General features: G+C 37.1%; 1 protein-coding gene and 1 long non-coding RNA gene across 9 annotated transcripts; one reads left to right on the top strand and one right to left on the bottom strand.

Annotated features, from left to right (window-relative positions):
• Window positions 1-609: 609 nt before the first annotated feature.
• On the bottom strand, window positions 610-14,683 carry ugt5d1 (UDP glucuronosyltransferase 5 family, polypeptide D1). 2 transcript variants are annotated; one of them, XM_082158579.1, is made up of 2 exons: window positions 14,570-14,683; window positions 610-2,281 (listed from the first exon to the last, which is right to left on the bottom strand). In XM_082158579.1, exon 2 carries the CDS (start codon window positions 2,274-2,276, stop codon window positions 678-680), a length of 1,599 nt encoding a protein of 532 aa, XP_082014705.1. In that variant the 5' UTR covers window positions 2,277-2,281; window positions 14,570-14,683; the 3' UTR covers window positions 610-677. The 2 variants fall into 2 exon arrangements, with proteins under 2 accessions (XP_082014705.1, XP_082014704.1); XM_082158578.1 differs by lacking the exon at window positions 14,570-14,683 and adding an exon at window positions 2,416-3,604.
• Window positions 3,671-7,361, top strand: LOC309489720. Of its 7 annotated transcripts, none has more exons than XR_014202491.1 (5): window positions 3,671-4,451; window positions 4,555-4,610; window positions 4,845-4,938; window positions 5,853-5,931; window positions 6,958-7,361. It is a non-coding gene; the product is annotated as an uncharacterized lncRNA (long non-coding RNA). The 7 variants fall into 7 exon arrangements; XR_014202492.1 differs by having other exon boundaries at window positions 4,842-4,938; XR_014202493.1 differs by having other exon boundaries at window positions 4,555-4,938.
• Window positions 14,684-15,318: the final 635 nt, after the last annotated feature.

The following is a 15,318-nucleotide window of genomic DNA, read 5'->3' as shown; positions in this document are numbered from 1 at the left end:
CGTCTGAAAGTTGCGGTTGGTTCTTATGTGTAAATGTAAATTTTTGACATTGAAATGAGTCAAATAAGACGATTCTTTTTAGTTAACCAAAACAAATGGAGCCACCAGTGTAGTCTGACTTCTGAACAAATGACTCTTATGAGTTGGTTCTTTTTAGTGAATCAAACACATACAACATGCAATAATGAAACGTGGATCACAGTTGTAACTGACTGGTTGTTCAAACGACAACTTCCCTGCTGAAAAATCCAGCATTTCTGGTCACCACCACAAGATATACCTGTTTTTATGCTGTGACAAGCATGGGATCCTGGTTGCTTGTGGACCAGTTATACCAGCAATTTTTTTTTTCTTGAGAACAGCATGACTATGCTGGTCCACCAGCTCTAACTGCAGCATAAACCAGTCTGGACCAACATGGAATTCATTCTGGATCTTTCAGCAAGGTTGTAATTAAAGATACACATTATGAGGTTTGTCAGTAGTCTTTTATAAATATAAATTAAATATGCATTTGTCACCTCTAAAAATTGTTGTAAAACTTTGTGTAAAGAACTTTTGCAACATATTTAAAAATGTATTTGTCATGATATAATCATATGGCAATGGTATCAGTAAATCCTTTAATGTAATCCTTTTTTTGTGCAAATCTTAGTATAAAAATCATCTAGATAGCATCAATCATTTTTCATTTTTCGTTCACAGCATGTTTTACAACACACATATCTGATTATTGCAACTACAGAAAGCACAAACACAGCAACGACAGCGAAAAGAACCAAAAACACATCTACAGAATGGTACGAGTACCACGGCATCTGGTAGAACTCGGAGCGCAGGTGAGTCGCACCTTTATTTCTGATCACATACTCGATCCAGAAGATGGCTGAGTCCAAAGGCCTCATCGGCTGGTCCCTGTGGAGACCTGAGAGTCTCTGCATGTTTCTCCTGTAGGAGGCGTCATCGAGCAATTCCCGTAGGGCTTGTCCAAAAGTATGGCCTCTGAGCTCTGACAACTTAAGTATCTTACCTGCTCCTTTCTCCTGAACACGTAATAAGTTGTCAAACTGGTCAAAGAACAAAGGAATACCCAGGACCGGTACCCCATGGTAAATGGCTTCCTGCACTCCATTGGTTCCTCCATGGGCTACGAAGGCTTTGATCTTGGAATGTCCCAGGAGGTCATTCTGCGGCATCCAGTCCACAATTAGAGTATTGTTGCCCACTGTTGATGGGCGATCTCCAAGATGTCTCCAGATGACTTTCTGAGGTAGACTAGCAAAAGCGGCCGCGATATCGTTCGCCATGTCGGCAGGGAGACTTTTAACAAGTGTTCCCAAAGACATAATAATAAAACCGTGGTCTCCTGAGCTCTCCACAAATGCTTCCAGATCTGCAGGAAGAGGCTTGGAAGGTTTGCATTGAAATCCACCCATGTAAACAACATTTGGCATGGTTGGTCTCGGAAACTCGAAGACAAAATCAACCCTCATGAGCCAGATATCAGCAGCTTGAATGAGGCTAACAATGTCCGTTTTGTAATCAAAATACTTCTCTATTAGTGCATCATAATGTGGACCCACCACAAATCTGTTCTGGAAGAAAATAAAGCTTTGAAATAAAACATTTTTAACCCTTTGAGTGAAGCTCATTTTATCTGTATGACCAGTGCCTGGTAAAGGTACATAAGACATCGGAGATGGTGCTATAGCAAAATGTCCTTCACCACTGGTGATCCATCGTACATTGAGAACAAGAGGGAGTTTTAGATAATGAGCTAAAAACACCCCGCCTGCTATGGCAGGATCGGTGAGCACCAGGTCGTATCGTTCATTCTGAAGTCTTTTCACTAATGTCTCATCTTCTAAAATGGCTGAGACCATTTTACATGAAATGTAATGTGCTTTTGACAGCAATGTGAACAAATCAACCTGAAGCTGCAAGAATGACAATCCAGAAGCATCGCCTCTCTCTATCTCTATCACTTTCACTAAATACTCTTCAAAAAAGTTCTCAAATGAATTTGTTTCATCTGGGATTGTGATGGAAGTGTAGAGAGGGGACTTTTCCGTTATGTACCAGCTGGATTTGGGTCGGATCACGGTGATGTTGTGGCCCCTGGAGTGCATCTCTTCTATCAGGACTTTCATATTGACCCAGTGGCTTCCATCGACAGGATACAGAAGAACTTTACCCCCGCTGCAGCTCAGGGTAATAACAGACAAGGCCAAAAATAATCCAATTATGAAATGCGACTGGTTTGAAAGTGACTTCATTGTACCTGACAAAACATGTAAAATGAAACAAAACAAATATTAATATCTCATTTGCGCTCACAAAAAGTTTTTGAACACTGAAATTATTCATGTGCAAAACTAACACAACTAAATTGATACTAACTGACAAGATTCTTACCGTAATCGTTCATGCATGAGTGAAAGACAAACACTTGCTCATTCCAGCTCCATTCATCTGAGCCACTAAGTTCAAATTCTGCCCTTTACTAAGATTTTACAAAGTCCAGGCTAAATTATTAACATTCAAATCAATAATTAACATGCAGAAACTGCATATGGTTTAAGGTGCACTCAGACATAAATATAGTTTCTATAGCACTTTTGGACTGTTGCAGTAATATTGATAGAGTTCAAAAGTTTGGAGTCAAGTTTGCATACTCAGATATACCCAACTAAAGTGTCACCTAATGTCAATCATCTTTATGTAACCACAAGTTATAGGAAAATCCATGCAGACAAACACTTACACATAATTTCACACACATTACCAGCATACTAAATGCTTACTTTAAGAGAAAGCTGTACAAGTGGAGACAGGACTGATGGAAATATCTGCTGGCCCTCAGGACAAAGTATGAATCAAAGTTGAAAGAATAAAAGGATGAAAAGGTGGTGACACAATGAATGATAGTAAAAAATAACACTAGCTTGTTAGAAAAGTGGCCAAGCAGTTGCACGTGCTCAGGCATGCTGCTCATGTGATAGTGGAAGTTCAAGGCTAGCTCTAATAATTTAGGGTCATCCTCTCTATACTGTCTCTGTCATCAAAAATGCCAAAAGAACGCAATATACATATCAGATTGGGGCAAGTTGTCACATGTTTTAAATGTCACTTAATTTCTACATAAAGTTATTCTAAAAACAATGTGCCTTTTTTGCTGTGAAATCTTTCCTGATTTTACTCTTGATCATAAAACTAAGCATTTAAATATCTTACTGGGACATTATTAGAAGATGATGATATGTATATGCGTTTTATAGTTGCTATACTCTTATAAAGATCTCAATGATTTATATTACAAGCTATCAGAATATCATCTTACTTTTTTGCCATATTAGTGTCAGCAACTGCAACAAAGTATGAGCTCCATATTCTCCTATATCATACTATTTTTAATATTTTGTCTTAAAGGGACATTGTGTAGGAATTTCTCCCATCTAGTGGTGAAATTGTATTTTGCATTCAAACGAATAATGCTCTCCAGCGCCTCACTTTTTCAAATGCGTGTTGCATCTACGGTAGCCGTTATGTACCTAAAAGCTATGACAGGATGTCTTATAATAGCACTTCGAGTTTTTCTTCGGGTGAACATGTTTGTTATTTAAAACAAACTGAAACTTGAAACAACGAAAAAAAGAATGTTACAGTACCCAGCTAACAATGACCTGGCGGTCCACCAGCGTTTTTTGGGCGGCACAAAGTCAGCGGTTTGACACGGTCGGACCTCCGGCGGCACACCATCGGCAACCCGACCAATCTGAAAACCCCGTCGGTCTGCCAGCGTTTTTTGGGTGGCACGCCACCAGCGGTTTTCCGCGGCTGGGCCACCGTCGGCACACCAGTGGCAAGCCGATAGTCGGTCCACGTGTTTCTGAGCGCTTACAGGACGTCTTTAATTTATAAATGTATATTTGTTTTAATTTATTTTTACAGTTAAAAAGAATCTGAAAGCACAGAATAAAAAAAATGGTGAAACTGCAATAGCTGCAGCAATATCAAAAGCAAAATGTTGGTGATATAAAAAATACTGCCTATGAGCATTTTTAGCACGCATTCAAATGAAATATGGGGCTTGAGTGTTCGTAAAAACAACAACAAAAATATTTAAATTATTTTAAAAAAGCCACAATTGTCCCACTATCACGTGCAGTAGTGGTAATTGCACCTATGCATGGGTCATATAACTTCAAAATGAGTTTTAAATTCATAATTTTATGAAGAGATTTTTATTCAAGTAAGGTTCTAATTCTAGATGTTTATGTTTGTAAATGCTGTGTGACTTTGACGCGTTTTAATGTGCGTGCGCGTGAACACTCGAGCCGCCTTCAAACACTGGAGCGGAGATGAGTTGCCAAGGAAACGGCGCGGGACCGCACCGCACTACTGCAACTGTGCAAAACTCCGTCTCTCGCTGTTGTTTTCACTGCTTTCAGGTGAGTTTAGCCTCTAAAATCACACAAATAATACGTACACAACTGTTCTTGAGTTCTATCTTACTTGTAATTGACACGCTTCTGTTGAATATTTACTTTATAGAAATGGTTTAGTGTCTTCGAAAAAGTCCGTTAGCATCTCAACCGTTTTCAGAAGAGGTAGGCTAACTTTATAGCTTGAGCTTTTGTTTATGAAAGTTTGGGCCTTTAATCACATCTTATGTGTAGATGAGAGGTTTTGATAGTTTTGTAAAGATTTTGCTTGGACGTAAGCTAATTTATCGTAAACGTACTGTTAATCGGTGACGTCACTTACATGGAGTACTTAAAAATTGCTGAAACTAGCTCAACGGTTAACAAATATTGATAAAAATTGTTCTGTGATTTCAGCAGCAACACAAATAATCCCTCTACAACAGAGGAAAGCTCCACAATGTCAACATTTTTGAAGAAAGCTGCTGCCAGAGAAGTGGGAAACACAGGTGAGGTGAGGAAGCTCATTAAATAACAGAGAAGATTTTCTTTTTCCCGAAAATATTAGTTAATGTTATCTCATTGTTTTTTTTGTCAACTTGTTCTCTTTCAATTAGGACTGGTTTTATATTTCTATTTCCATCTGATTAATCGTGGGCCTCATTTAACTGAGAGTAGGCATTTATGAATAATTTTGGAAATATTAAATAAAATATGAAAAACATTGCACTGTTGATCAAACTAGTCTACTTTAATGTTTCAAAAGGAAGTTTGATTTGTTTTGTGTTTATCAATGTCAGATGGATAAATGAATATTAGATGCAGTTCAGGGTAGGATCAAGTTTCTCTCTGTGAAAAAGAATGTGTGTAATATTCAAAATAGTTTCTGTGTTTTAATGTGTGTGTGTGTGTTTGGGTAGCGTGTGTATGCATGTATCCACACATGCTCAGGTCCAAGGGCTCGATGTTTGCATGCACATATGTGTATATGAACATAATGAACATGTTCATATTTTACTTAATATTTTCAAAATTATTCATAAATGCCTACTCTCAGAAAAATGAGGCCCACGATTAATCAGATGCAAATAGAAATATAAAAACAGTCGTAACTGAAAGAAAACAAGTTGACAAAAATATTGAATCCAGAATTGGGTGATAATATAGCATAACAAGTGATTTATAAGCTATTTTTTGTAGACCAGTTATTTTTGACCGGGAACACCACAAGTGTTATAGGGTTTTGAACACAACACAATGAAAAAGTAAACCTAAAAACATACATTTTGTTATCCTAATTAAGAAATCATTGTCTGTTCTTTCTCTTTTCTGCATTTCACTTCTGTTGTAGCTTCTGTCCTTTTAATAAACCTGTCATTGTATAATAATATTGTTGGCTCTGTGGCAAATGGTTTGTTGTGTTCCTAGATCCTTCCATGCTGATGCCCTGCACCATAGCAGAGTTGAGCTGATCATCATCTCTGAGGCGCTATCACCCATATGACTAGTGAGTAAAACCAAGCCAAAGACAAATTTCCACTTGTGGACAATAAAGGAACTAAACTAAAGCTTCAAACATACACTAATGTTGTTGGTAAAAAAAAAAAAAAAAATGTTTTGAAAGAAGTCTCTTATGCTCACCAAGACTGCATTTATTTAATTAAAAATACAGTAAAAACAATAATATTGTGAAATAATATTAAAACATTTAAATAACTGTTTTCTATGGAAAACATCACATTATTCTTCAGAAATCATTCTAATATGATGATTTGATGAAACGTTTATGATTATTATCAGTTTTGAAATCAGTTGTGCTGCTTCACATTTTTGTGTTTTTCAGGATTATTTGATGAATAGAAAGGGAAAAAAAGCATTTTTTTGAAAAATCTTTACTCTCTCTCTTGGTCAATTTAATGCATCCTTGCTGAATAAAAATATTTATTTTCTATTCTTATAAAAATAATCATTCTATTGAACCCAAACTTTTGAATAGTAGTGTAAACTACCATTTATATATGTTGGGTCTATTTAACAATCCTGGAGAGAGAAAAAAGAAAGTGGATTAAAATGTTACACTGGTTTACAAAAAAATATTAATCAGCACAACTGTTTTCAACATTGCAAATACTCAGAAATGTTTAGGATGTTTGCATTGTGAGAATGTATAGTATTCAAATATAAAAATGCTGACTCGTTAGGTCATGTTTTCTCATTAAAATCTGACGATTTCCTATTAATTCAATAGAATGTAAGGGAATAACTCTAGAATATCCTTCCTGATATGTTTGGGGCCCAGAAACATGATCCTAATTTAAATCTAGATTAAAGACACATCTCTTTAGCCAAGCATTCAATTTACACATCTCATAATCTTGCACTACAGTTATATGTGATGAAATAATAAAAAGTGCACATGATCATCTTTTGCCTAAAATAATATGACAGCAGCAATGCTAATCTTTCTCCTGTTGCTTCCCTGTTTCTATCTCAGGATGCTCAGCAAGTTCACTAGAGATTACAGCAGCTCTAGTGTGGATCCAGCCTCACTCGTGAAGACTTCTAATGACACCAACACTCAAAAAGACTTCAGATGGTGGCAACTATAGATGGACACAAAACTGCCAGATATTATCCTTACATTGCATTGGCCCAGTTTCACACACAGGGCTTAGATTAAGCCAGGATTAGGCCTTAGTTAAATTAGGATATTTAAGTAGCTTTTTAAAATGTACTTCAGAAAAAAAGAAGGAAAAAAAAACATTACTGGTGTGCATATTGAGACAAAACAATGGCCCTGAAATATTTTAAGATATGTCAGTGCAAGTTGCTTCCAGTTAAGACAGTTCAAACATGCATTTTAGTCTGGGACAATCTTAAGCCTTTTCTGTGGAACCGGGGAAGGTAAGGGAAGGTTTGCATGACAGTTTTGCTGACAAATAAACAGGAATATCTCAGTACATGCAGGGCCGTGGGAAGAGGTTTTAGGTTGGGGGTGCTGATTTTTTTGTTGTTGTTGTTGTTGGGGGGGGGGGGGGGGGGGATTCAAAAGTCACCACTTTTGAATAAGAAACAATATCAAGACTATAAAACTCGTCAAAAACGCGCGCACACTCAAACCACCTGACTGCACATCACATTTTTGACTTTATTGATTCTGCTTTTATTCGTAATGCAATGGACCGATCAACGGGACATAAATTAATCCTTAAAGGATGGGACTTTATGGGACATTTTGCACAAAAAGAATAAATAACTTACCGTAGCCTATTTTATAAGTCGCGTTTCGGAGTCGCATATCAGTCAAAAAATGCTCCACGAGGAAGAAAAAAACATAGCCGCACTGGACTAAGTCGCATTTAAAAAAAAATTTTATTTCACACACACAAAAAAAATAATGTTACAGACAGTTCTCCGTTACGGACGTGAGCACTCTAAAGCGGCACTAAAAGAATGTTTTAAAACTTTCACAGAGACCTCAAACTGAAAGCACAAAGCCTGTCTTTAAATTTAATTTCGTTTTGTATGTTTTGGCTATTAGAAAATAGATAATCAGGACACGGAGGCGCTGGCGAACCTGGAGCTCGTCTCATAAATGAACTGAAACTCAGCGTAGGCCTATAAGGTAGCCTATTGCCTCACAGACCTGAGACATAGATAGCTTGAAATGTCTACTTTTAAGCAGAACAATTCAAAACGAAAGAAAACAGACTGCGCTGCTTATGTAATTCGTATGAAATGTGCATTTTTCTCTGGCGCTGCGAAGATCGCGAGTCGTCAACTTCATCTGTCTAGCCGACACTGACATAAAAAATAACTGTTTTATTAGTAAACAATTAAAATGTCTCCTGCTATATTTTACATATTTGCCTGTTCCTTACAAAACACTGACAGTGGGGTTTTTGACGGTTTTTTTTTTTTTTGACAAATTCTTTCGACACACACACACAATATTACATAACACTCTGCGCTTATGTTTTAAAAAGATAATTTAACATATAAATAACAATTTTAAATAGCCCACTTAGTAGCCACAGAGTTTATGACAAATAAATGACTAAATGCTAAAAATTAATACATTTTAATGAACAAACATATGCGTTGCATTTACAATTCTGTGAAAACAGGGGGTGCTGCAGCACCCCCAGCACCCCCACTTCCCACGGCCCTGAGTACACGTAACTAAGAGAAAGAGTAAACATTGTTCTAACATATTACCAACATTGTAAGAATAGCGGGTTAAAAATCTGCAACCCTTTGAAGGATAGCAATTAGGACTTTAAACTCATGACTTGGATTATCTTACGGACATTACTTTGTTGCCAAAAGATGCTCTCCAGTGAGTAGCAGTCGCCTCTGGCTGATTAAAGGATATTTTGTATAACCTTGAACATGCATTTTTTGTAAAGCTGCTATGAAACAATTTGTATTGTGAAAAGCACTATATGGTTTTACTATGGTACAACCATGTTATTTATTTATTTATTTATTTTTCAAACCATGGTTCAACTAGTAATATTGCTGTAATAATTTCTGTAAAATTATGGTAATCATGACTATAAACGTATGTTTTTAAACCTTGGTTGTTGTGAAACCATGGTTCATTTTGTTAGCAACTATGGTTTTACTGCAAATGCTGTGGTAAAACCATGGTTAATTTTCATAAGGGTACAACTTATCCTATAATGTACTTGAATAATAGTCACATTGGATAAAAGAATCTGATAAATGTAATGCAAATGTATCCATTTCATCTGTTCACTGAAAATTAATTTAATAAAAATTAATTTGCAACTGCTATTGAGACTGGTGTACATTGCTTTTTTTTATCCATTATAGTGAATTTTGGTTAGCATGAGTAACTGATTATAAACCGTGGACCGACCGTGGTCCGCCAGAAAACACTTATTATAAACCAGCGGCACGATAGCGGACCACCGTCGGGAAAGCGGCGGCTGCCGCTGGAGGTCCGCTAGAATAACGATGAGCAAAACGCCAGTGATCCGCCGGCGGCGTCCGCCGGTGGGCCGCCAACTTTGCCACCGGTGGTCCGCCACTGGCCCGCTGGACTCATGTTAGCTGGGTATGAACTACTGACTGTCAAAAACATTAACTATGGTAATTAGTAGTAATGCCTTCTTTACTCGTTATATTTTTTGAAGTATGTGCATTGTTAGATATCATCATCATCAGAGCCTTCTCTAACGTTACTTTACTCAATAGCTGCTATTCATCAAAGAGCCTGTTTAACTTTTAACTATAAATGTTCGACTGTCTATATAATAAAGTAGGCCTACACAACCAAGCAATGAAAAAAAAGCTTGTAATTAAGACTGTAACATTGACTTACCTGTCGAGAAGAAAGCAGGCAACTTCAGGGTCTCTTTTGAAAGCTTTCTCCTGCATTAGCTATCCTGACAGTAACCCTTGTTTTTGTAATCTCCGGTCACGTTTCCTTTTACGATCTATTTTGGACTTTTTCGACGACGAGGACTCCTTATCCTGTGACTCATATGTATGTATGAATTAGGGATGGGCATTCGATTAAATTTTATTAGTCGATCGTCGGGAGAATTAACGATCGACTATCGATTAATCATTAATATTTTTATATTGAAATGTATTATTTCTTTAACTTTTTATAAATAAAAAATGCAATGAAAATACAAAAATACAGTTTGTTTGTCCTCGATGAGATCTTTATTACAAGAAGATCAACTTGTGGCAGTGAAACTGGACGTTCGGTAGACTTGAAGATTCCTGCGGTGCTCTAAACCAGCGGAACCTGCAGCTGCGAGCACCCATGGCCACTTCATCCGTTTTCTGTGATCGGATAGCTATCCGGTCGTGAAAAGACCAAATCTAAATGCCCTCCGAAACGCATTCGAGACGGATTTAAATCCGATCGCTCAAACCACTTTATACTTTATATCTGAGACGCATTCCAGACGAAACTGGACAAGAGTAAATGCATCAGGTTGTTGAAACCACATATGTAAATTTGACATATCCCAAAAATGATAAGAAATAAACGTGTGAGAGCGTGTTATAGGCTATATGTCATGTTATATCCAGATATGACGACGCTACTTCAACACGCATCACCACAGATGAGCATCTATTCATCAAGCTAACGTGCAAACTATCGCAAATCAAAGTGAAAGTCATTCATCAACACACAATCATCTTCATTAAAAGTAAAGAACCGAAATGATCTTACCAGGGCTGTTGCCGCAATATCTTGTTGCGGTCTTTGATTTAGAAATTTTCGCTGATGATCAATAAAATGCAGCTCATATCAGTTGCATTCGATGACGTGCAACAATTTAAATATGCATATAGCGCGGGAATTCAAGATCGGATTTATATCCGTTTTGCAAAAACACATTTATGTGACCAGGTGTAAATGGAATCGTTTTGATAAATCAGATAGCTATCCGATCTGAGAAAACGCATGAAGTTCCCATAGAACTTCTGCACCAGTCTACTGATTTCTGTTGAGAAAGATAAGCATGTTGACATGATCTGGGATCAGACGCGACCGCAACCTGGTGACAGCCAGTCCAGCCGCCGAAAACACCCGCTCTGAGCAGCCCGGTCTCACCCCAAAACGTCACTGACGCGTCTTGACCATGCGTCAACATACGACGAAAAGGGTACCCCTTTAACGTCAATATGAGACGCAGACAGAAGCGCACCAGCAGCGCCTCCTAGCGGTACCCTAACGCATACCTAAACCTACCCATAACCCGAATCGTCACACATGGACGTTATGGGGATACCCTTTTCGTCTTATGTTGACGCATGGTCAAGACGCGTCAGTATATGACGTTTTGGGGTGAGACTGTCAAGCCGGGGCAGCCGGGGACTGACGTTGCCGGGATGCACAGGTACCTCCGCGCTAAAATTAATTCCATTGCTTCAAGACACACTACGCAACGCAACCTGCATTAGTTTAATCGATAACAAATAAACGTGATCGACGAAATTCTTAACGATCAATTATCGATCGTCGATTAATCATGCCCATCCCTAGTATGAATGAACGGTGTATAAATAACCGTGCAGTGCAGCCTTTTAAACTTGCCGCGGCAGTGACAAGCGCCTCTCACTGCTCTGCTCCTCCGCTTCTGCTGGCTTCAGTCACGTGACGCTGGCTCTAAACGAAACGCGTTGTGGAAACGCGTTGGCCTAGTACTTTTTGTCCCTCTCTGCTATTATAGTTTTTCAAGATGGCGGAACTACATGGAAGCCTCCGTGGACTTACCCGTCCCATGTATATAAAGATAATAAATTCTTCGTTTACGAGGATTAGTCTGAACATTGGCATAGGTATTTGTACACCATTGAGGGCATATTTATGAATAAAAATATAGATTTTAGATAATAAAATACCTAAAAAGCTACACATTGTCCCTTTAAGGTTAAATAAACTGCTCTATTTTAAAGAAAATCAGATTTTTCTTAATACTATTTCATATGTCAGGCTTTACAGGGTTAAGCTTTAGAAAACTATTCCTTTTGGTCTAGACTCTAGACTAAGGTCATGAACTCTATTTCTGAAGGATAGGTAAACAAAGAGCCCCCAAACCCAAGAAAATAAAAGAAATCCCTCACAAACGAACAGCTAAATCTAAGAATTGGTTACAGAGGAGAATCATTTCACAAAGAAGGGATACAGACTACTTCAAGGCTGTTTTAGCAGCCTCTTCACATCCTGGAAATTCTGTTTGCACCAATTCCCCAAGCTGTCAGTACAATTAGACATTTGGGGTTATATCATATAAACCGAATCAAGGAAGTGCAACAAGATAGCAAGTGTACTCAGATATGTCATGGCAACATAGAGATTCATAAGTGTTTTGTCCTTCAACGGTTGTATCCACTCACATTGAGCGCATTTTGGTTTTAAATCACCCTTTTTTCAAATTTATTGTCAACTTCAAAACGTTTGGAGCAAAACACACTGGCAAGAGTGTGATGCCAAGAGTTTTGATTGAAATTGCACGGTCTTACACAATATCTCTGTGTTCTTCGGTCACTTAGACATGCAAAATAAACCATATAAAGCTGGACATTCTCTGGATATCACTATTTCCTTCTTTCATTAAGACAATGGCAGTCAGCAATCCAAGCAGCCAGAGGCAGGAATCTGTTTTAGCTGCATGATTTCACTCTTTGATTGAAGCCATTAGTTTTAGAGGACCATGCATGACCATCCAACTCATGTCATACATACTGTTTATCAAAATTAATTTAAATATAGCCTACTTAAATGAAAGAAAGGGGATTGTAATCTCCTCATTATTTACCTGCTTATCAAACAGACACTGAGTTTAATGGGGAAAGTTTAAATGTTTGACAATTCACATAAATAAACCATTTGGACAAAAACTTGAAAAAAAAATTCTTTAACTAAATGATGCCCTCTGTTGGAGTTACAGTACTGTTGTGGATGAGTACATACAGTTGCACTGAACCTGTGTTAGGCTTAGGTGTGGGGTCAGTAATAATTTGTAAAAAAAATTATTACTTTTATTCAGGAAGGATGCATTAATTTCAAAAGTGCAGTAAAGCCTTTTATAATGGAACAAATGATTTCTATTTCAAATACATGCTGTTCTTTTGAAATTTCTTTTCATCAAAGAATCCTGAAAAAATAGTATCACGATTTTTGGCAAAATATTAAGTGGCAAAACTTTTTTCAACATTGATTAAAATAAGAAATGTTTCTTGAGCAGCAAATCAGCATATTAGACTGATTTCTGAAGGATCATGACACTAAAGAGTAATGATGCTGAAAATTCAGCTTTGCCATCACAGGAATAAATTACATTTAAAATATATATCAATAGAAAACAGTTGTTTAAATTGTAATAATATTTAACAATATTACAGTTTGTACTGTATTTTTAATCAAATAGGCCTAAAAGCAGTCTTGGTGAGCAAAAGAGTCTTCTTTCAAAAACACGAAGAAAAACTTCCCAATCCTAAACTTTTGAATGGTTGTGTGAAACAAACTTTCCTTTGTTTTATTTCTGATGTGAATTTCAATAAGTAAAGGACTTTGGTGAAACATTTTTAGCACAAGGTGGTCAGGGAAGGCCTCTAAACAGACGTAATGCTTTGTCATGAACACATTCAAAGCTTCTCAATCTTTTTTATTTATTTTTTTTATTTGAAAGGATCTTCATCGAAACTCAGCTGTTTCCTATTACAAGACCTCTAGCAAGTTTTAAGTGAATGCAGTTGCTTACAAAAGAGGGACTGAATCATCAGTTTTACCCAAACTGTCAAGGGTGGTGGGTGAATATTAGGCAGCCTTCAGCATTTGGAATGAGCTGGATGATGTGAGCAGCATTTAAACCCAAAGGATTTGATAAACTATAGTGTAGTCAAACAATCTTTTTTTCATGGTTATTATAATAATAATATCAATAGGAACACAGAGTTTACATAAGCGAGTAACGTTACTCAAAACGGACACAATATATTAAAGCCGAAAATACCTTGCCTATATTTATTAATGTTACTTTTATTAAAGTTAATAAAACGGTTACTCCATAAAATGTTCATTTTAATATTTATTTTATTCATAAAATAAACACCAGCAACAAAAAATATAACGATATAACACATTTATTCATCCGCCAAGCAATGTAGTCCAAAGACGTTGCTAAGCAACACATGCAGCAACAAAGAATCACAAACGGCAGTTGCGCAGTAATACTAATGTAATGTGGTGTATGTTTGTTGAATTTGCAACGGCTTCGAACGCGGCTCAACCAATCAGAATCAAGGACTGGAACTATCCATTTTTCCACAGAAAAAAATAGTCCCTGACATTGACAGTAAACGGCAAGAGAACGTAATGCCTCATTTCATCTGATGGAGCTCAAGTAAAACAGAGACTAGGAAGTGTCATGCGCTGTCTTTTTTTTTTTTTTTTTACACAATTATGTATTTAATCACACATGCAGATATGCTTATCTGTCAGCATGAGAAAAAAAGAAAACTTCGTTTTCCGTCTTTCAGACCTGTTCGCGGCACAGCGCCACCGTACAACTCGAACGTTATTAAACAGTAGGCCTATCTCGAATAACATGTAACATACCGGAAACTGAAAACTTTTGATAATAGCCTACCTGAAACAAAAAACTTGTAATAATAATTCCTCTGCACTTCGTGAACTGTGAAGACTCCTCACGCATATCAACGTAATTTCCGCATGAGAAGACTTTTTTTACACCTGTCACCTGGGATGTTTTGTTTTGTTTTTTTACCTGGAGAGGGTGTGGCATCAAAATTAAAAGTGAATGACGCCAGCAGGAGTCACTCATACTTAGTATAAAAATAATAAACAGTGCATTCCTCCTCACCCTGTGCAAGGCAGGGCTTAGTTCAATTTAAGGTTCTTAATAGGCTTCATTTCACTAACTCCAAGCTAGCTAAGATTTACCTGAATGTTAGCTCTGCATGAAATAGGTGTTAAATCAGTTTTTTAAACAGTTGCAGTTTTGTACAATAAATACATGTTTAATAAAAGTTTGTTGCATTGCAAATTGTTCAATTCTTCCTGTCTGACACTGAAATATGGAGAGATTGAATAGCATCTGTAACACCTGCACACAGCATCTATGTAGGCCTATGTTCTACACATAAACAAACAAAACTCAATAACTGTTATTTGATAAATATGACTAAATTATTACAACTTGGTGCAACCGTCATCAACCCTATCAGCCATGACAGAATATCATGTGCTAGTTAGACACACTGACTAATGCTATCACACTAAGACACACACACACACACACACACACACACATGCTAACCATGTCACTTAGAAGTAAAAAAAAAAAACCCAATAATTCAAACAAAGTAAGTTTTGATT

The sequence above is a fragment of the Leuciscus leuciscus genome, assembly GCF_965113295.1.
Source record: "Leuciscus leuciscus genome assembly, chromosome: 24".
Taxonomy (NCBI): domain Eukaryota; kingdom Metazoa; phylum Chordata; class Actinopteri; order Cypriniformes; family Leuciscidae; genus Leuciscus; species Leuciscus leuciscus.
Note: the sequence above shows the minus strand (reverse complement) of the source record. Positions and strands in the feature narration are given on the sequence as shown.